General features: G+C 42.3%; 1 protein-coding gene across 8 annotated transcripts in view; it reads left to right on the top strand.

Moving 5' to 3' along the window:
* LOC115043156 (nuclear factor 1 X-type-like) overlaps positions 1 to 22,398 on the top strand; it is a 106,180-nt gene that overhangs the window by 5,793 nt on the left and 77,989 nt on the right. For 7 of the 8 annotated variants that reach the window (XM_029501394.1, XM_029501365.1, XM_029501374.1 and 4 more), the window contains exon 2: positions 1,658 to 1,741. In XM_029501394.1, coding sequence (XP_029357254.1) covers positions 1,658 to 1,741 — 84 coding nt within the window. Of the gene's footprint in view, positions 1 to 1,657; positions 1,742 to 5,587; positions 5,735 to 22,398 lie in introns of those variants that run through there. The other variant, XM_029501384.1, reaches the window with a different exon arrangement.

Genomic DNA, 22,398 nt, shown 5'->3' with positions numbered 1-22,398 from the left:
GCCACAGCCACTCACAGAGGCTCCAGCACACCTGATGCATTCTGGTCTGCTTGCTGGTAGTCGGCAGACTCACCCTGGTGCGGATCCCCACACAGGTGCCGTGGATCTTGGCCATTATTCTGACCAGTGGCCAATCAGATGCATCGTCTCATTATCAGACACATGTGGCCTGGCAGGCTTTGAGTGTTTGCATTTTGTTGTGTGTATGTCAGCATGTAAATGTGTGTTTGCATCTGAGGAACGCTGCTACCCCAATCCCACAATGCCTTGCTGTCTTATCAGCAGGCCTCTCTCTCACTCCGTTCCTGGCTTCATCTTCTTCTTGAGATTCAACAATGAGCACTGTGTTGCCCTCTTAGGAGCCAAGGGCCTCGGCAATAAAAAGCAACCAAAAATAAAAAGAACATGTTTATGGACTAATAAAGATGATTAGAAATCGCACAATTGCAGAAAAATGGAAGGTTTTGCGAGTGCAGATTATCTGTAATAAAAAGCCAAGAGGAGAGACGGGGGAGAGCGGGAGAAAGAGAGTTAGCTGTACAGACCTCTCATTGCGAAGGATATGAATAGCCTTTGTTTTCACCACAACTCAGGGCTGTGTGGTCTGCCAACGTCTGGCTCTTATTATGGGGTTTGTGTCTGTGCGTCTGCGTAAGTGGCATGCACGTGTGCATTGGTGTGTGCGTGCGCTTTCGTGTGTTACTGTGTGTTTTTGTGTGCAAGGCAGAGAGGACATGGGTGTGGAAAATGTATATACATGCAGGTGATTATATTTTAAAGAGAATGAGACTGAATGAGTTTTTAAATAATTCCACACAACCAGATACTCTGTTTTCTTTTTCTGCTCCCGTTCAGCTAAATAGATGTGGAATGAGGTCTCAGGCTGGCACAAGCGTGTGTGCATGGTTTTTTATCCGTTAAAGTTGTGAAATGAAATAGGATTTCACAGAACGGCACAGCGGCTGTGGGATTTGGGCTCCCCTTGGCTAAGTAGAGTGGGATAGGTTGATCCAATCAACAGCAGAACTGCAAGGAGAGCCCATTTCACAGCTCCAGGCCCTGCCAGAACCCTGCCTGCCTGCCTGCCTGCCTGCTTGCTTGACTTAGAATACAAATGAAGCTCCCTGAATGCACACTTACACACATGCACAGGCGTACACACTGGTACTTACAGACAGTCTGGTTAGGGATGTATAGTGGAAGAGTTGTTAGCAGGCGCTGTGGTATCTGTGGTGAAATGGCACAAATATGGACTGTAAGTCTGCCTCAATCAGCACCGGTACATTTTAAAAAGCAAGAAAATGAATGATTGATCAGGAGGTGATGGTTAACAAAGGTCTGTCCAGAAGCAGAGAACGTGTGTTATTTCTTTGGACAAGAGTAGCTTAAACACAAACACAGAGAAGTGTTTTGTAAATAATGAAAGAAATTAATTTATTAAAATGTTTTAAAACCCACTGTTCGTCACACATTTATTCTTCTTACTGGAACCTTATAGAACGTAACAGGTTCAAGCTGCCGCTAAATGAACAAATGTGCAAAATGTTGGTGACTTTGTAACAAACAAGACTGAAGTCTGCTTTTACAGGAGTGGCAAATACTATGATAAAACCACTGTTCACATTTTAACTAAATATCCATCTCTCTGTTTTTTTAGGCTACTGACACCTACCTGGTAAACGACGATCCTGCTAGAGGCCCAGGGATGCCTGAATGTTTCCTCGTGTCTGATACATATAGGGTATATACAAACACACAAACACAAACACAAACGCACTGCAACCTCTCTATATCTGTTCTTGTGATTGTGTTTATATCTTCAGATTTATTCCCCGGACACAAACAAACCCGGTTCATTAAGAATAATCTCTTTTTTCCTCTGTAAAGATTTACTGCAGTTGAGAGGAGGAGGGCATTCAGAGTACAAAAGACTCAGCAGAGCGTGCCGCAGAATCATTTTTACATGGTCACACTTCACCATGGGGATGTTAACCACTATATTATCTTTATTCCTCACATCTTCAATTAGTGCTAGGAAGAAGAAGTACTAGGGCTAATGTGTCAAGGAAACATATCCATATTTTTGAGTGTTGAGACTTTGTTGTTAGCATGGTTTTATGTTTCATGTATTTAAATCAACTCCCCCCGCCCAAAAAAAAGGAAATCTCCCACACGTCATTTTGGATGTCCTGAACCCATCTGTCTAAGTGTGCTAATGTGTAGCAAAAGTGCCCTGCAAAAACATGGCATTTCCGACTCTCAGCTTTTCTGTGGCGTGTATTTTTACAAGGTATTGTTTATACTTGTCAGACGTTTGGCTCAATTTCGGATACAAAGAAAACAAAAGAATTTACAAACGCTACCAAAGCACTATTAAATGGATTTTTTTATTTATTTATTTTTTTGCAGGATGCCTTTTGTATGTAACGTGTATGGCATTTAGTGATTTTCACCTAATTTCCAGGCTGACTTTATAGATCACTGTTGAACTGCCTGTAAAATGTCTGCCGAAGTGTGACCAGCTACATTTAAGTCTTGAATTAGGGAGTGATGACATCAGACTATAGAAAAATAAATCTATACGTTTTCTCCTGTTGAAGACAAACACAGTAGAGACACAGTAATCCATACCAGTCGAAGGAAAACGTATGAGCAGCTATTGCTCACAGTAAACACATAGAAAGCAGCAGGCGTAACACATTGCTCTGCACACACTCAGATTGCAAACAGATCCATAGACTCTCTGGGATCCACACTGTGTATGATATGCTTGTTAGCCATAACGGCCAGTCAGCCATTTCTTTTTGACTGCATATGCCTGTATACATTTGACTGGCATGCTCCCTCCCAGAGCACACATAAACAGCTTACTCAAACAATATTTACACTGTACGGTGTAGTAAATGGTACAGTTACACACACGCTCCATTCACATATTTCTAGCCTTTTGAAAAGCAGCTTCAGCCACCTGTCTCACACATTTAGCATGCTAATGGCAGTGTCAGTATGCTACATCACTTTCAATATTTAATGGCCTAGCCACAGGCGATGGTAAACAGCAAGTATATGGGTAGAGCTGTGTGTCAATGGAAGACCACAACATGCTAACTTTAGACACACCATATGGTTTTCTCATGTGTTTTATAATGGCAAACATAGACTCAGAAACCACCAGGTCCCTGCGCACTTGAGGGGCGTTCATAGGTGATGGTCAGACCAGACTGTTCAATGAGAAAAAAGGATTTTGGAAAGAAAACCTGCGCGTCTGTATTTTGTAACCCCTGTGGTTGCTATAGTTTGTTTGTTACAGCCAAGAGCCAGTGTTGAATACTGAGATGGACGTCTCAGGCCAGACTAAAGCCAGAGACAAAGAAAAACCAGTAAAGATGAAAGGCACAGTGTCCGCGATTAAGACAGGAGAAAGAAAATAAGGACAACAGAAGATTATAAGATGGAAAAGCAGAAAAAAGGTCAGTAAAAAGAAGCAGTGAGAAATAGAAAAAGGGGCAGACAAAAAGAGAAAGAAGGAAAATGAGGGAGCACACAAAGGCTGTGGGGTTTGGGCCTGTGCCGTGGTGGGGTGTGGTTTGGAAAGAGGAGAGATTTTGGGAAAGGGACAGACTACACCTCAATATGCTTCACTTTCTTTCACTTTTATTTAGTGTGCTCCTTCTTTCTTTCAATCTAATTCTTTTTTTGGTTTCTTGTGCCAGTGTATCTTTGACCACAAAACATTTGGGGTTTTGTATGTATATGTATATGTGTGTGTGTGTGTGTGTGTGTGTGTGTGTGTGTGTGTGTGTGTGTGTGTGTGTGCACCCTGCACATTATCTACATGTGTGTCTGTGGTGTGAGTGTCTAAGTATCCAACATAGGCTGAGGTCTCGTAAAGCTGCGCAGCTTCATATCCCCCTGAAAAACTTGGCATTCAAGCGCCGGGGTGACTTCAACCCCCGAAACCGCACCCTTGCACACACACACACACAAACACACACACACACATTTTGTTAGATGCAAACACACACTCTCTGACATATGCACACACAAAATTGTACACACGCTTGCAAACCCTTTCCCAAGGCTCTTGCAGACACACACTCACACACACAAGGCAGGGACTTATGTATAATTGCAGGCACTCTGCCTGCATATATGAGTTTGATTAGGCTGAGGAGCAGGCAGCGGGCGGGGATAAAGCCAAGCCTGATTAGAAACAGAATGTATTGCTTCCATACAATAGGACTCACAATGAGACTGGTTTAGACCACTTCGCCCAAGTTCAGGTATCTTTTGTTTCCATATATGTATGAAGTATACTAGAATATGACCTGGTTAAAAAGCAGACACACAGAAATCTAAAAGCTATCACAGGTTAATCAATTATGGTCTTAAACACAGTACATTTACAACTTGTGATAACGTTGGATTTGTTTAATTCCCCAAAAGGCAATCACAGGGGTCCTCAGAAAATTTGAGACTGTGTGAATGCTCTTCTCCTCTGTTGTAAATATTTTGTAGATTTTTCTTTTTTTGTTTGTTTGTTTGTTTTTTTTTTAAATAACTTTCAGATTGTCCCAAAACTAACTGAGCACTGAGTGTCCTCAGCCAAAGGGGAGCTGACAGAGTCGAGCTGCGAATCCAGGCATGACACTGTAAACTGAATTCAACACAAATTTGAGTTTACGTTTCAGGTGCATCGGATACTTTGTGGATGGCTCACTTTTGAATTACATTAACAGAGAGTCAAATTAGGGCTTCGGGCCCCCTCCACTTAAAGACACTTGAGTTAGTTTATTGTATGTGTGTGTGTGTGTGTGTGTGTGTGTGTGTGTGTGTGTGTGTGTGTGTTACTTTCCGGCAGAGTCTCTGACAGAACACCACAGCAAAATCTGAGTAGTAAATTTCAATCCTGTGTTTCTATTTTGGTCCCACTCTGGCTTGCTTCTTTATTTTTGCTTATAGGCAAAATAAACCAAGGATATGAAAGTTGAGAAAAGATCATTTTTGAGGAAATCTGCCCATCTGCCCCCTCAGTCCTTTTCAGTTTCTCTGTATTCATTGGCAGAGCTTCTACTGTGAAGTCAAAAATATACTGCATGCGCTTGAAAGATACAAACATACTCAAACATCAACATCTCAAGATGGATTATTATACTGATTCCATACACTGAGATTAAAAAATGGTTCATGACATAATAAGTGTAAAAACCCAATAAGAAACACACACACACACACACACATATTCTAACTTTGTATAGGATGAGGTGGATGACCTCACCACTGAGCACCACCACCACAAGCCGCGATACTGCAGCAACTGTCGCTCCAGCGATTCTTGTCTGCTGTTTTAGCAAAGCAGCGATCCTTTAAACATCTCCAAAGCAAAAGATCGTTTGAAATATATATTTAAGTTTGTGTCGATCTGAGAGAAACGGCAAGGAAGTGATAGAGAGAGAGAGAGAGATCGAGAGAGAGGGGGAGAGAGAGGGAGAGAGAGAGAGAGAGAGTTACAGAATAAGAGGGAGGGAGGGAGGGAGGGAGGGAGAGCTGCAAAAACTTTGCTGTAAAGTTGTGTCGGAGCTTTCACTGTGAGTGAGGCGGGGTTACAGCCTGGACTGAGCCACAGCGGCTTTGCAATGCGGCACCGCAGCGAACCTCCATCCAACTTTAATATCAACAACTCCAATTTTCATCTCTAGACACAGCCATGTACTCTCCTTACTGCTTGACACAGGTATGAAAAAAAAAAAAGTCATTTCGCCATTTTCTTGTTCCTCTTCGCTTGCCTCTTTTTTTTTTCCGGTTGTAATGCGCCTCCGGTTTGTTTCTACTGTATGTGGTTACAGTGTTGTGTTGTGTGTCGCGCTGCTGCTGCTTGTCATTTGTTGCGTTTTAAGGACCTTTTTTTTTCAGCTCTGCCCCCCCTCCCCCTCCACCTCCTCCCCCCCTCCCAACCGCCCCTCCAACACCACCACCACCAACCCGATAGTGTTTAACCTCCCTCCCTCTCTCTCTCTCTCTCCTTCTTTCTTTTTAATGGCACTCCTCCAACGGGCTTTTCTTGCGCGTCTCATTGCGCATGGTGTGGAGAGAAAATGGCGCTTCTCCCAAATCTATTTTATATAAAACAGAGGTTGGAGGAAGGGGAAGGAGGGCTCTGTTCCCTGACGGTTGGCGACTAATTACAGTCACCCCGAGGCGATACTCAGCTTTGTCGGCAAATATAATAAAGCACATGTCGACTTGTGTCCCGGCTGTTTAAGTTGTGGGACACTTCATGTTTTCAGATGGAGGAGGGATCCCGACTGGCGGCTGTCTGCCGGTCTGCAGCCGCGGTCGGTGCCGGGGGCCTGCGGGGTCACCTATGGCACACTCACCGCCAGCCCCCGTTCCGATTGTTATCGGCTACCTCGGTTGGAAATAAAAGCAAAGGTTTTTTATTCCTTTATATGTTTATTTATTTTTAGGCCTCCTGGAGGTGAAAAAAAAGGGGGATGGTGGGCGTGTGTCCGAGCTGCGTGGTTGCAATTTGATTAATTGCAAAATACAGTTGACCTTTAAAGCGACAGAGCTACTAAATCCCTTTTCACAGAGACATGAGTAGAAGATAACGAGCCTTTAGTCGGGTAATAATAATAATAATAATAATAATAATAATAATCTCACTTGATCAGATGCGTACAATTAAGGCCTTTGAATAAATGGTTCAGTTAGAGGTGAACAAGTTTTACTTTCTGCTTTATTTGTGTAAAATAAATATAATAAATTAAATTGTTTGAATAAGGTACCCACTTTAAATATTCAGATCCCATGTTTGAAATGAAATGCTAAAATATAGGCTCGGCTTTGACCTTTCGGGCCACACGCTTTTTAGCCACAATACTTAAAAGGTCCATAAATATGTGCTTCATCAGCTCGTGAACACAATCTTTCGCTATATTCTGACTTGCATCACAGCCTATTTATATTTTTAGAAAACAGATATCGTCTTTTATCGATCGCTGTCTACACAGTCAAGATGATGAGTCAAGTTAACATTTAAGCTCTGATACGTATCAAAGTGCTGCCTTTTTTTCCCCCCAGCCCGTAAATATAATTTCTATGTGTGTTGAATAAGCCTTGTTTCAACGCAGGTAGTTTTACAGTACTCCTCTTAGCAGCAAAGGTTAATCTGTAAACGGCCCTTTTTATTTTTCAGCTTTCTTTGATAATGTATCAATGTGCAATATATGCAATATATTGAATTGAAGTTGTCCTTGTTTCTATAGACATTTGTGCAGCCACTGCGGAGTTAACAGTGGAGAGGTGCAGCTTGAGCGTCGGTCCGTCCGTTTTTCTCTGTGCCGCTCGGCTCATCACACCGCACACCGGACTACAAGTCACTCAGCTGCTTCGGATCTTGGTCCCCTTTTTAAACGCACTACGGTGTGACCGATAGACATCAGTATGTGTGGACATTTTTTTTTTTTTTTTTTTATTTTCCACACTAAAGGCCAGAACTTGACAGGAGTTTGACAGGAGTTGTAGTAGAAGGAGTGGAGCTGCTCATCAGGATGTCATTTTTCAACGCGTGCGTTCACAACTTGTAGTCACTTTTGTATAATAACTTGGTAGGCGTTTGACCTGAAGGATGACATTTGCAGAGGTCAAGGCCTCACGGTCCTCTCTGTTTAGCGTTGCTGTAATACCACATAATACTTAGCCTATATGATTGCCATAATATATATGGGATCACATTAGAGCCACGCATCACATGTGATGTAGCAGAGAGAGTGTTCTCATTCCTTTCCTTTAACAGAACAGTCTTCATTTGACGAGCTCCGTGGAAAACATGCAGGATTCCTCCCAGTGTTATTTCAGGCCTTCTGAGCAGACCTCTCTGTGTTCTTTCGCTCTCTCTCTCTCTCTCTCTCTATTTAGTTAGAGACACAGAGGGGAACTGGCCACATGCTTTTTGCCTTTATCGCTAGTATTACTACTGGGTCCTTTATTATAACCTGGAGCAACAAAAGCTACAAGTCGCACACGGTTGTAAAAAATTCCGCGAGAGTCACTGGCGTCTCTTAGTTTTCCTCCGTCTCTCTCATTTCTCTGGACCTTCCTGCCGCGGGAGGGCCAGAGACAGTGAGGGAGATATTTTCTAATCAATAGTCCATTTGATTTGCTGCGTAAAATAAGTTCCAACGGCTTTTCTGCATATTTAGTACAGATGCTCTTCCAAGCCTGGTGCTATGAGGCAGAGGTCCGCATCGAGTTTCCTCTTTCTTTCCGTTAATTAAAATTAATTGGCAGCAGATCCTCTCGCACGAGCGCCGCGTGGCCGCTTGCTCTCCATATGCGCGATCCATATTGATCTGCTCTGGCTGCTGTCGGTGCGTCTCCGGCTCCTACTGATGGACATCCAGCGCAGCTCATTTGTTTGTGCTCTCTAACATCTCCCCGAGAGCGCGCGTGTTTGTGTTTAAGGGACATTAAGATAACGCCGGTGAAAAACTGACTTGAAAAATGCCCACGCATCTTGTTTGCGGACGTCGAGTGACGTGTTTCAGTTTAAACACTCGTAATTAAAAGCTCCACTTCAACATCCGTCTTTAATTGGATTTAATAGTTTGTTTTAATACTCTGTGGTTGGATGCTGTGAAAGGAGGAATTGTTTAGTGTTGTGCTTTGTTTTTTATTTTTATTTGATTTAATTTTTGTGTGCCCACACCCATGCACACATAGGTGGATTACACTGCCTCGTGTAGCCACAGGCCTCCTGTAATTGTCATCCTGTGACTCCTTTAAGACTGATCTTAGAGATCTTAGCCGTGTAAATAATTCACAAATCACAGAAAACACGCGAAACTGGTGTAAACAGTCTGCAATGTTTTATTAATGATGATAAAAGCTTTGCTGGAATGGCCTGCTGATGGACCCGATCAGCCAGTGATGTTCATACATTAGGCAAGCAACATCGGGCCTTCTTTAAATGTGTGTGTGTGGGAGTGTGCGCACAGGCAACGTGGCATTATTTCAAATGCATGTGACCGAAATGCATTTGCATAAAGTTTTAATGCTTTGAAGGTCATGGAGACGTCGTTAATTAAAACTTTTATGTGCTGCGTTTTGAAATCAATTATTTCAGACTCCAGTTAAATCCCGTTTATCCAAATGAGACGTGGGCTGCTAATAGTCTATACAGCGTGTCTCACAAACACTGCCAGCTTTCAAAGCTCTACTGAGATGTTTAACACGCAGCTGCTTGTGATTGTTTAACTATTTCACGCACACAAAAAAAAAAAACACAACAAAAAACAAGCAAACATCAACAACAACAACAAAAAAACAAGACAAAAATAACAACAGCAACAGGAAAAAAAAAACCAAAAAACAAAAACAAACCTTAAAACGTTTTGCTTAGCTTGATTCTCACTCATCCGCTCGATTATTTGCACTTCTAAGGTGTTTTTAGATTTGGAGATCAAATGAGTCCTTGAAACTCACTCAAGCGTGCAGATTGGCTAAGCACTTGAAAGCATGCAGTGAAAGCTATACATGCTTTAGCCTTGCCATATAGCCACATCAACATAAAAAAAAAAAAAAAACTACAGCCAGTGTCTTTGGTGATGAAGATAAAGACACTTATCATCTCCACATAACCATCTTTATGGGTTAGTGCGTATAGACAAGCACAAAGTCTGTGGTAGAATTGTGGTGAGGCCACACAGTAAGTTTGATTAAGACCTACTGTCTCAAATATCTTCTAAACGAAACACATCTTTCTCGAGCACCAAATCTGTTTCAGTTTATACTTTTTCACCATCAGTATTGATTCTTTACAAATGTGTGTGTATGTGTGTTTTTTACTTGCTCCCCACTTTGGGCTGATGGCTCTCTTACGTCAGCCTTCGGTTCTGGTTTCACCGGAACTGGACAGCGATGGCCAAGTTTCGCGTGTAAGCTGAGGTGGACCTGCATGATCTGGTAACATACGAAAGCCTTGCGAGTGTCACTTCGTACCGCGCGCGCACATACATACAGACACGCACAGTAATCCTGCTCACACTGAGTTAGTTGGTAGGCACAGCACAGGCAGCAGAGAAAAGGTTTGCTCTAGTGGACGGTAGGCAGGGTGAAAGTGGTCTGCCAACTGTGCCAGGACGGCAGGCAGGCAGTGGGTTGCAGGCAGAACCCAGGGGTACATTGTGTTCCTTTTACTTATTCATCCTTTCTGCTGGAGGCAGACCAGGTCCACCTTACACTGCCTGGCCCAGAGTGGGAACTGGTAGGCAGGGACAGAGCGATGGGACAGTGGAAAGAGTGCAGGAAAGTGGGAAATGGAACATGTCCATGTCAGTTCAACACTGTCTGAATAAATTGTGATTACACAGAAAGAAAAAAAAAAATGACTCAGTTTGTGTGAGGGATGTGTTGATTTGAAGTCTTTAAAATACATAAGAGTTGATGTTTGGATAAAATATTTGAAATCACATGTCGTGCATCATGTCAGGATTTAAATATATGCACATAATAAAAAAATGGTGTGAATCTGTGTGAGGTGAGGTGCTGTGTTGCTCTGCTCATCCCTTATCTGTGCAGTCTTCCTGACCGCCCATAGAAAATGGATTTTACATGCTTAACTAAGGCAATTGGCACAACAGGGTAATAGGTGGCTGTTCCCTGGATGGATGGGCCTGTGTGTGTGTCCATGTGAATTCATGTAGCCTCCCCCATTCTCTTCTGCCTCCTAGTGTGGATTAGGTTTAGGCTGATCTGTGGCCAGCCGAAGGAGGCAACCCCTATAGCGCTCTCATGTTCGTCTGTGATATTGTGGGTTTACCAAACCATACAACACACACACATGTAAATGCGAACACAGGCAGGGGCACATGGATCTGAAATCAGACAGAGCACTCACACATGTTGTGGACAGATAGATAGACGTGTGGCAGAAAGAGCAGCCGGGTCGAAATCACTCAAGTGTGCTGATACTGGGAAGATCGTCCTCATGAGAGTAAAATCTCCCAAACTAACTACACTCAATTATCCTGCAAGGCTTTTGCTCACTACTCCATCTAATTTTATTTTTGGCAGGGGATGAGGATAAGGTGCTTAACATAAACGTGTGATTGACTGATAATTGCATATCCTCCCTGCGCAACACTGGTATTATATGTTGGAGAATCAAAGGTGCAACAGCAGTTCACAGTCAATTCAAGTGAAAAGACTTTACTTTGCCAGCAAGTGATGAAACGATCAGACAGTGGAAACATGAAGAACCCAGAGAGATGAGATATAACGCTTTCCTTTGGCAGCTGCCCCAAGACAGACTCCCCCTCACTGTCATCCTGCTCCTCTTCCTCCACCCCCTACGCCTACTCAATTAGCTCCCCTTAAAAGAGAAGTAACGGTTAGGGAGAGATCTGTATTGTTTAAGGATGAGTGTCACTTGTTGTTGTTGTTGTTGTTGTTGTTGTTGTTTGCCTCCCCCTCTCGTTGCTTCTCACTCTGTCCTTCTCCTCCACCCCCCACCACACTCCTTCCTCCATCACCCCTTGGTGTGTTTTTCGTTCTTTTTGATTTTCTCAGAGCCTTTTTTTGTGGTGGTAACCCCACTGAATGGGACAATGCAGCGTAGCGTGAAATTAAAGCTCTTAGTTAGTTTGGAGTTGCTCAAAAGAGGATTTTACACATGCATGCATTCATACACTCTCCCATACGCTATAGATATAGCTAATTAGAGGAAGTACACCCTATGTCGAGCATCAAGAGCCCAATTAAAAGAGTCGGGAAAATCTTGGTGCGCAAGATCTAGACCAAATCAGCTCAGGGAATGCATTTCTCTGCCTTGTGTGAGAACAGTTTGTCTGCCTTCTTAATCCAAAAAGGAGAATATGGACAAAACTGATATGAGAAACGCAAGTTTCATTAACATATGTATGTCACGTACTCGGTAAGTAAATCAAGACAACATTCGGATTGATCATTCTGACAGGCGAGCGTCTGATTCAAAACAGATTGGACTGTTCTCAGTGACTCTTCCAAGACTCATTTTGGAAGTAGTCTCCACTGAAATGTCTGTCATGCATGCACATTAGAGTTTTTGTTGTTCATGTGAAACGCATTTATTTGTGCAAATTCACAGAACAACATTAGAGTCTGATGATTGTTTTGTTTTGTCAAATAAGTTTGCATGCCCCTAGAACCACAAAGCAAAAAAAAGAAAAAAAGAAAAGAAAGATAAGTAATGACATTTTAGAAGTAAAAGGAAAAGAGTTAAGCAAAAACTGAGCAGCTGTACTGCATGTAAAACTTTAACTCATGTCCAGAATTATTGTAGTTTTGAATTGTACTTGATGGAAATACATAGGTCAGACTGCATAGCCATGACATCCTGCTGTGTTGAATGACTACCTAAGGTCGTTTATTTTTTGCCTGCACTGTGTGTGTGTGTGTGTGTGTGTGGCCGAGACAAACCAATGTGGCGCAGCAGCAGTCCACATTGCCTGAGGGAGCAGAAGCTGAAATATCCAGCAGACCTAACAAATATATCTGATACTTGATGCAAGTACAGTAACAATCTTCCAATCACCACTCACCAACAATCTTTACTCCTTTTATTATTAGTTTGCACATACGCGCACACATACGCACACAGTTCTGTTCAGCTGTATTTCCTCAGTCCAACTACTGGTCATAGAGGCCTGTAGTTCCAGCGAGGCAGCCCATGAATCCAGTTAGTGAGTCAGACTTTATGGAACAAAGTGTGCTGCTCTCTGATCCTCTCGCTCTCTCTCTCTCTCACTCACTCACTCTCTCTCTCCCATTGAGAGCACTGGCAGCCTGCCAGGGGTGGAAAAATCTATAAGCCCTTGCGTAATATACCATATCTTTACCTTGGTTGAACCCTTCACAAGATCCACAGCTGTGTGAGCACACAAACAGAGAAATGAGTGCGTTCATGTCTTTGTTTGTGTGTAAGAGAGAACTAGATAGACAGACACACAAACACACACACGAAGTATGCTCACGCCTCTTCTAATGAAGTGGCTGAGCGCACCCTAATATCATAAACATATCGCACCATTTTGATCAAATGCTGCTGCCAAAAGCAGACCAGGGATAGTGTTCTGGTCACTTTCTGGAGCATTAACCCAAAAGCAAAGGGAGCCAAGGCCAGAGAAAATGTATTTTTTTGAGGAGGATGACAGAAATGGAAATCAAGCTTACAAAGTTTTTCTTTAATGACTCAATTTTTATGCCACTGTACCTCCATAATCTGTGGCAAAATTCATCTCGTCCACTGGAGTTACTTGTTCTCTATTTTACAACAGTAATGAATGTATAAGGCCGCAGGCTGAGCAGCTACCAGGCCTTTCATGTTCAGCAGTCTCCTTCTTATTCACAGATTCACAAGATCGGGTTTCGATGTGTTTGGGTCTGTGTTCGTGCAAGCGCGGTGTCCATCTGCACCTGAAGCTGCTTTGGCAGCTGAGAGTGTTTGAGCTCCTGAGGGAGTGTCATGTTTTTATTGGATGCCTTTAGACTAGACCGTTTTCACTGACTTACAAACTTTTCTTTGGAGTGTTTTCATCTTTTAATTTCAAAGGTGTCATCTCTGTTATGGGTCTTATCTCACAAAGTGATACACACTGAGCAGCACTTTGCCCCACAAAGAAGGCAGATAAAAACAATAACAAGCTGCTGCTTACGATCAGTTGGGTCCCTCTGTGATAATTGAAATGAAATCAAATGCCAGAAAGCATCTAATCAGTTCCCATCTTCAGTAGTATGATCCACTCAGCCAGTGATATTGGCCATCCAAATATCTCATGCTTGGGCTGATTCGTTTTTGATGTTGGTGATTATTATTAAATGGTCTGTAATGACTACTGATAATCCCCATATGCACCCTGGATTCGCTGGGAGGCAGTTGTTTGTTAATGCACCACTGCACCCTAAAACACATACAGATGTGTGTGGGACAAAACCACAAACACAGTTGAGATCCAGGCCATTGTTTTAGTGAATGCTTGTGCTTAATTTTTACTGGCTTGCTTATGGAAATTTTTCGAAGAACTTGCAACTTTAGAGCACAAAGCCACCCATATTAAACTCATTTACTTCCCTCCCCCTAAAGCTATACAGTGTAGAGAGTCAAACTGTGTTAGCGTGGTGATGGTAGTGGTTTGGGCTCGCGGTGTGACAGCTGTATGAGGGAGGTAGCTTTTAGCGGATGAGGTGGGAGAGGAATACAGCATCATTTTTCACCTTGTGCACTGCATATGCATGTGTGTGCGTACGCTGTGAGAATGCATGTGAGGCTGACTGCTGATATGTTTGTGTTTATTGACTCAAAGAGACGGGCCGTGGCTGCATACACAGTGGTGTACGGGTGGCAGGGGTCCAGGCTCGGGGGAAACGTGTGTGTTTAAAGTACACACAGGCCTAATTATGCTGATTTAAGCATTCTTGCGGTCCTCCCTCTGGCTTGTGGTGAGTTAACTGGCACAGGGGTGTCCAGCAGAGAGAGTGAGAGATGAAGAGAGCGAGGGTAAATATTGAGAAGAGGATAGAGAGATAGAATAGCGAGGCTCAGTAAAGATATGATTAAAAAAAAAAAAAAGATAGCAGGATGGATGTAAAGAGAAAAGGTGGTGTTGAGCTGCAGCATAGTTAGAGTGATGGCTCAGAAATAAATACTGTTCCAGACACTGAAACAGAGGAAAAACATACACTGCCGTCAAACTTTCCCGGCAGGTTTTTTCCCTCCTCACATTGGGTTTAAGAGTGCGCCCGCTCTTCGTATTTATTTTTATATTCAGATGTTATGGATTGCTCCGGGAAAAGGCCGTCCCTTTTCCCAGCAACAGGAATTAATACTGTTTGAATGTTCTCTCTGGGGTCTAAAAGGAGGAATTTTGCAATGGAGTTTGGGAGGTTTATGAGTGAAAACCTGACCACCGCTAAATAAACAACATAGGGATGATTAAAAACTGACCCTTGCTTGTTGACTCTCTGTTTACTGGCCTGTGTGTGTGCACCTGTCTCCTGTCTTTTAAAGCACATGCGTGCATTGTGGTATCAACAGTGTATGTAAAAAAACACGAAATGGCAAAATGATTTTGATGAAATTACAGCCAGCTTTACAGGCGAGTCTAAGAAAGCAGAAACCTGACAGGTTTGAATATGTGTTCACACGCAAAAATATTCGGAATATACACATCCATGAGTGTATCGAGCGAAGGTTTCCTGAACCTCTGCATTATGACTTTTCAGCTCAAACAATAATAAAAACATTGAATTAAAAGCTTGCACAGGTTCTTTCTGTGGCCGAGCAGAGCAGAGATTGATGACTCTGGCTTGTGTGTGTTCAAGCCGCCTTTCACTCAGGTGATAAAATCCTGCTGGACAGGCAGGCAGGGCTGCTCAGTGTCACTGGGTTCATTTGAGACAGGGTCAACCAACACCAGAGCTCACATGTGCTGTCATCTGAAAAAATATGCCCTCACTACAATTTGTCTCTCTCTCTAAGTCAACCAGTCTTTTGCTTTTGTTTATCGCTGTCTGTTTTTCTCCCAACTCCCTCAGCTCCACCATATACTCTCTCATTACATCCTTTACTTCAACTGTCTCTCCCTCCATTTTACCTCATTCTTTCCAGCCCCTCCACTACTCCTCTCTTTCGTTCCCTTAGGAAGACCCACAGTCTTATCTGGGATATGTAGGATTTGGTGAGCTTAAAAGCCACTTTGCTAACTCCCTGCATGCGTCTCCTGAGAACAGTGCAGGGTATCTTAAACAGTTTCACCATTTGCCAGGCTTTGTCTGTTGGAATGCTGCTCGTGAGGTAACTTTTTACTCCCTATCGACTCTCAATGCTAATCCTTTACCTGACTCCATCTCCTGGACCCCACAACCTCCCCCCCTTTTTCTCCTCTCCCCATTCCTCTGGCTCTCTCTGCCTCTTTTCAGCTCTTCCACTGACTAAAATCCTTGATATACACATATTGGGTTTCTCTGGTGATGTGAAGGAATGGTAATGTATCATAACCATATTATAGTACTTAGAGGAGGCAAACGGTGCCAAGTGCTATCGGGAGCATCAAATCTCTGCCTTAAGATTGGAGAAAACATTGTTCCCATTTTGATTTCACTCTGAAAATATATCAAGCTGAAAGCTCCACTAAAATTTGCTGAAACAATGGCGTTGTTGTTTTCAATAATGCAATTTATCCAGGCATTGGAAAGCAAGCCTAAATAAAGATGAGGCCAAATCCTATTTTCCGTCAGACTTTTTTTTTTTTTTTTTTTTTTTGTCGGGGCGGGGGGGGCACCTAGAGAGCTTGAATTTCCACAAGATCTCCTATGTGTACGTCCAGAATTTAAATACTGTGGCATGCAAATGTTCATGTCAATATATTTTGTATGTATGTGTGTATAAATATTGGTGAAAATAACTTATTTCAATATGTGACCAAATTATAATTATCGATCCAGCAGATCAGACGATCAGACACAGAACAGGCCTCTCTCGCGACTAGTGAACTGGACTGAAGGATTTTCAGATTTTATTATTGGAGCCTGAGTGTGTTGTTGGTGGAGCGGCCCCGTGCACGGTGACTCACAGACAGACAAACAGCAGTGATGGCTACAGCGAGCAGGGGTGTCAGGCTTGGCTGATGACTCCAACTCCCTAAACACTGCTGCAAAGGCAAACCCTTCTTTGTGCGTGCATGTGTGCATGAGTATCAGTCTGTGTTTATGCATTTGTGAGGATATGTGGATCTATGGGTGTGTAATCCATTCTGCATTCGTGTGTCTACACAGTGTGCACGAGTGTGTGTGCATTTCAGTCCTGACAGCCAAGAAGCCTCAGCAGCATCTGACGTGGCAGCTCTTGCTGCTTTCAGTCCAGCTCTTTCCTTCTGGCTCACTTTTCTGTGATACTATCTTTTCATACAATCACATGTTTATAAATGGAGACTGACTGGTATTTCATACAGGACCAGTTTCACTGAGAGTTGATAAACACTGTACTATTTGCTGCAAAATAACTTGGCAAATATTTATTTCAGTTTTTTTCCCCCAATGAGACAACAGTAAATCTGAGCATAATACTGACTAAATGAGAAAAAAAGGGGGGTGGGGTCTGGATCATTTCGAAGTGAGGCCCGTAAGGGAACGTTTAGTTGCATGTATACAGTATTTGACTTATATGTCATTCCATCCTTCAGCATGATTGTGAGGGATGTCAAGGGCCAGTACCAAATTCTTTCTATAAATATACTGGATCCAAGCTGTTAAGGTGTCGTCACTCATTGCCATATAGTATAGTATTAGCAGCATACTTAGTTCTTTTGGTTGTATAATTACAAATAAAAAACATTAACAAATTCCTGTTGTGTGTAAATGAGTTGAGGAACTGCTTTTTATTTAAACATTTTCACATTTTCCAGTTTTATTTTAAATTAAATACAGTTGCAAAATTGGTATAAACCTGTTTCTACAAGTATTTTTAAGCACCTTTTGGTCTGTGCTGCTCTTTCCTGCCTTCCATGCTTCTGCACTGCCTTTTTTTATCGAGGTGGGTTTCCTCCATTTTATGTCCCCTCAGAGCACATGTACTTATGGCTGTCTGCCTCTGATGCTGTGGTGCTGTGGTGCTCCTGAGGTTGGTGAAGAGTGGTAGTTTAGGCTCGGGAAGTCAGCGAATGTGGTCATTGAGGAGATAACTGCACTCACGCTTACCCAGAGGCGCCCGTCTACATCGTGTGTTTGTCTGTCCTCCTCAGACTTTGTTGGAAAGATCCTTTAAAAAAAAAGAAAAAAGGAAATACTGGTATGAGAGCATAAAAGTTTCGAAATGATTTACTTGCTGGGTATTTGTGTGCACGTGTCTTTGTGTATTCATGTGTATGTGTGTGGTTGTGAAGGCTCTTTGTTCCTTGCCTTGCATGTTTTTGTGTGTGTCGTCTGTTTCTTCCGGCCTGGCATGGTGCTTGCCCTACAGGGAATGCCACTCAAAATGGGCAGAGTGACCTTTAACCATCACACTGCCAGATCAGAGCCGGTCATAATTTCTCACTGTATTAGGAGACGCCTCCCTTTAACCTAAACTCTGTCAAGCATTGCAAAGATTAAGACCCAGCTCTCAGGAAGCCACTTGCAACAGACACCTCTTAACCTTAATGGGATCAGAGTTGCATAGGAAGCCACCCACCCTTAACCCCTAACTCTACCAACTCAACACGGACAAGGCAGAGTGCACAGGCAAAGGCCCATCTCGTATCATGTCACGGGGAGCGAGCACCATTTAACCCTCTGTGTGCCAACCCAGCACAGGCAGAACTCCAGCTCACATGATAAGCAGAATGAAATCTGCAAGCTTCAGTGTTCCTCATAGAGAGCTTACTGATGCAGAAATAGGATAGTAATGTAATAGGGTTGGTTTCCCATCTGAGAAGTAGCATGCCGCAAACATTTGTAATGTTCCAAATGCAAATGATGATTTGGGATCACCAGGCTGAGTTTTGTCTTTTTCCTTAGGAATAACTTGCTTTTACGTATTTGAATTTATTTTAGATAGTCACAGATGACAATTCAGCACACAGTTATTTATTATTTTAATTGACAAAAGAGAGAATTAATTCTAAATTCTTCATAAAAAAAATTAAAAGTATTTCTTACCCCAATTTTTTTCACTCAATCATTCTTAATGGCTTAATGATGACCAAAACATCAGCTTCCCAGGAACAAGGAAAAGCCAACTGATTTTCATAGTGTGTCACAAGTATTTATTTCTCTCATTGTTAATTTAGGACTTAATGAATTCTACTGTACTTTTCAAAATAAATTGTTGTTGTTGAAGTATATAAACATGACTGACTTATTTCTTTCTTGAAGCTAAGTGTTTCCGCTCTTCACTAATGACATGTTCAACAATTGAGGAAACAATCAACCACACAAAAGAAGGCAATAAATTCACAGGAAAAATGTGCCAGCTCACTTCGTTCAAATTATACAGATAATCCTAAACAGATGACATAATGGTTTGACAAACTGCCGCGAATGAATTATAATTTATAAAAGGAGAATCTTTCCCTTTAAGGGAAGTATACCAGGGCGTGGGTTGCAGCATGAGTGACTGTGTGTGTGAGTTAGTAAGAGTGAAAGCAAAAAAGAGGGAGAGGAGGGAGAGAGGGTAAAGGGAGTTTCTGCACTTGCCTGTCTGGCACAGGTCGAGGAGTTTGAGTCCGGGTGAGTCAAGCTGTGTGAGAGAGAGGCAGCAGGAAAAAGAAAGGGAGAGGGAGTTTCACAGTGCGATGACAGAGGGGAGTGCAGTGGGAGATGCTTGAAGGTGGATACCAATTGAGACGGAAAGAGCATATGCAATTGGTAAACGATGATAGGGTGAAGCAGAAGAAAGTGGATGGAAGATGAAGGGAGTGCAACACCAATATAGGGGAGAGGAAAGAGAAAAGATGTAAGAGAGAGAAAAAAGGACTGCAGAGTAAGAGGTGAAAGAAATAAATGAAGGAATGGAGGAGTAGGAGATGGTGGGGGGCACAGAATGAATGTGTGAGTTGGGCTTGTGGTGAAGCATTTGCATAAAGGGTGAGGGCACTCTGCCCGGCTTTGGGGAGCGGTTGGCATCTCGCCTTGCCGACTGGCAGAACGAGGACCAAGGAGAAATAAAAGAATGAAGGGGAGCGAAAGAGTGAGAGAGAAAGTCTCTCAATAGTGCATCTCTTGTGTGAGGAGAAGCAGGCCTTGGCTGTTGCTGGAGCAGGGTATGGGGGGGGGGGGTGTATCGGGTTTCATTATCTGCTTGATTCCTGCTGTATTTGCTAACCATGAGGTTCAAAGCCCTCGCTGCAGCTGTAGGCAGGGCATCGTAGCCAGTGTGTGCCATTGGCATGTGCTGACTAGAACACTGTAGGTGTTTGCAGCATGCTCTTCCTTTATAACTGAGAGACACACTCTCCTTCAATCTAAAGCTTAAGCTTAAAGCTGCTGCACTCTTCTCTGACAAACACATACACTCTAGCACCCATCACACACACGCTCTCCATGTTTCGCTGCTACTTGACCTTATCAGGAATGGCCACCCTGGCCAAGGGAAAATGCTGTACTCTCAGTTATACTACAACAACCTGTCGGAAAATGGCAAACAGTGTGTGTGTGTGTGTGTGTGTGTGTGTGTGTGTGTGTGTGTGTGTGTGTGTGTGTGTGTGTGCGTGTGTGTGTGTGTGCGTGTGCGTGTGTGTGCTTGCCACGGTGACGCCACAGGAACTGTTGCAATGTAAACACACATATGCAGTAGTCTATATGTATTCACTTTGCATATGCTGACATGAAATCTTACACTGCTCCATCTAGCTGAGGCCACATGTTGAAATGGTTTTATTAAATTTTTGTTTGTAACATGTAGCTCCAGAGTCTCCTAATTTAGTTTGAAACCTATAATTTGGCCCAGTTTTATTTATACTGTTATAACATCATCTCAACCATTGCAACTGACAGCACGCTTATCAAGATTAAGTTTAAGAGTTTTGCCTCATGGGGAGTGAGTATTTGTTCTCTTTTAAGTTCCCACAATACATTTTGGTTTATTAGTGTACAAGTCTGAAATTTTTCCACCAAAATTAAGCCCAAAATATTTTTTATGTGTTTCACAAATGATCCTCCCTAAATGTGTTCTCTGCAGTCCTAATTGAATTTGGTTCCCCACATATTTTCAGAATATACATTTTTGGGGTTCTAGTTGTGTTCAGAGTATAAGGTGAAATTTCTGCAAATGGGCTTGAGGCATAGGAAAAGCCACACAAGCCTCAAGAAAATCCTGGCTGAATAAATTTTGGATATTTAAAAAAAAAAAAAAAATCATAATGAGCCCGTGATCTTATCGCTGATGCGCTTACATTTGAGGCTGAAGCAGTCTGCCCAGACAAATCCATTGCACAAATATGAAAGCATATTTGAGTATAATATTACCCAGGTCTGCAGTCATGTCAGAAGCACTGGCTTGCTATCAGCCCTTGTGTCTCTGGAGCTGTTTAAAGCCTGCTCACTCTGTCTTTCCCTCTCAGCCTCATGCCACAAATGGCTTCCAGACTTTCACACATAGTAATGCTTCAGTGTGTAAACAGGTGTAATTACAAACGATGCGCAGGCACACTTTTAACATCAATCTGTGCCGATGGGAGAAAGACAACAGAGAGGGAAAGTTTTTTTTCCTTTTCCAGGGAGTAGAATGGATGAAAAGGTTTAGCACTGGATGGAAAAGGAAGAGCTGGCAGTGATGAGAAGTTAAAGAGGAAACTTAAAGACAAATAATGTGGTTCTGTGTGTGCATGCATGCGTGTGGGATTGAACAAGTGAATTGAGGAAGTGACTGAGAAAGGAAAAAAGGGACATTCGTTTTTGTTTTTGTTTTTTTTTTTTTTTACATTTCAAGACATTTTCCGAAGAAATAGTAGTTTAAGTCAACTTGCCCATAATTATTTAATATCCCCGAGGATTGTGAGGTTACTTCCCCATCACCTCCTAATAGCAGGGTGTTACTCACCACAGCTTCTGCTTCCTGCATACCTTCCCTTTCTATTTCTCTTGTGCTCAGAATGGAAAAAAATGTGGAAACTTCCCTCAACTCAGAAACTTTCTCCTCCCCCTTTTTTGATGTATCAAAGTGGGCCAAAATGGCATTATGCCTATACTAAAATAAAATGGTCCAATGTCTCTGTTTTATGTAAGCTTTAGAACAGTGAGGAAATTTCTGAAAAATAAAGATTTTGATTCATACACAAAGCACAAAAAAACTCAAGTGACCCAAATGATTTCAGACATGGTAGTCACACACCAACATATGCATACACACAGAGACTTTACCTTACATCAACACATTGCTTTTGAATATGATTTGATTTAACACAGCAGCTGACAAAGTTGAGTTTCAGTCATAACTTGTCTTGACAGGCATGAGCATTCATAACATTCATCAATTCTGTGTGAAACTGTGTGTGTGTGTGTGTGTGTGTGTGTGTGTGTGTCTGTGTGTGTATTTCGCTTAGGTTTCAGGATCATCTTGATTAGATTTACCAAAACAAAACAAAACAAAAAAAAAAAAAAACCTTGAAAGTCAAGTCAGAGAATTTTCTTTTTTTTCAGACAGATCTGGCCTTCAGGTGCCTGTAAAGGTTTAAAGAATCAAATTAATGTTTAGTTATTGTTTTTTAAAAGGGATTTTAAGAATTTCCCCAAAGTGAAATACCAGATTTCAGAGCAAAAGGATATTGTGTCCACAGGTTATGATTAGAATTATCACAATCATTATTAATAATAACAGCAGCAACAACAACAACAATTACACATATTTAGTGTATCTGTAAAAATTATGATCATAAATTTTAGACT

The sequence above is a fragment of the Echeneis naucrates genome, chromosome 1, assembly GCF_900963305.1.
Source record: "Echeneis naucrates chromosome 1, fEcheNa1.1, whole genome shotgun sequence".
Lineage (NCBI taxonomy): Eukaryota > Metazoa > Chordata > Actinopteri > Carangiformes > Echeneidae > Echeneis > Echeneis naucrates.
The sequence above is the reverse complement of the archived record's forward strand: the minus strand, read 5'-3'. Positions and strand labels throughout refer to the sequence as shown.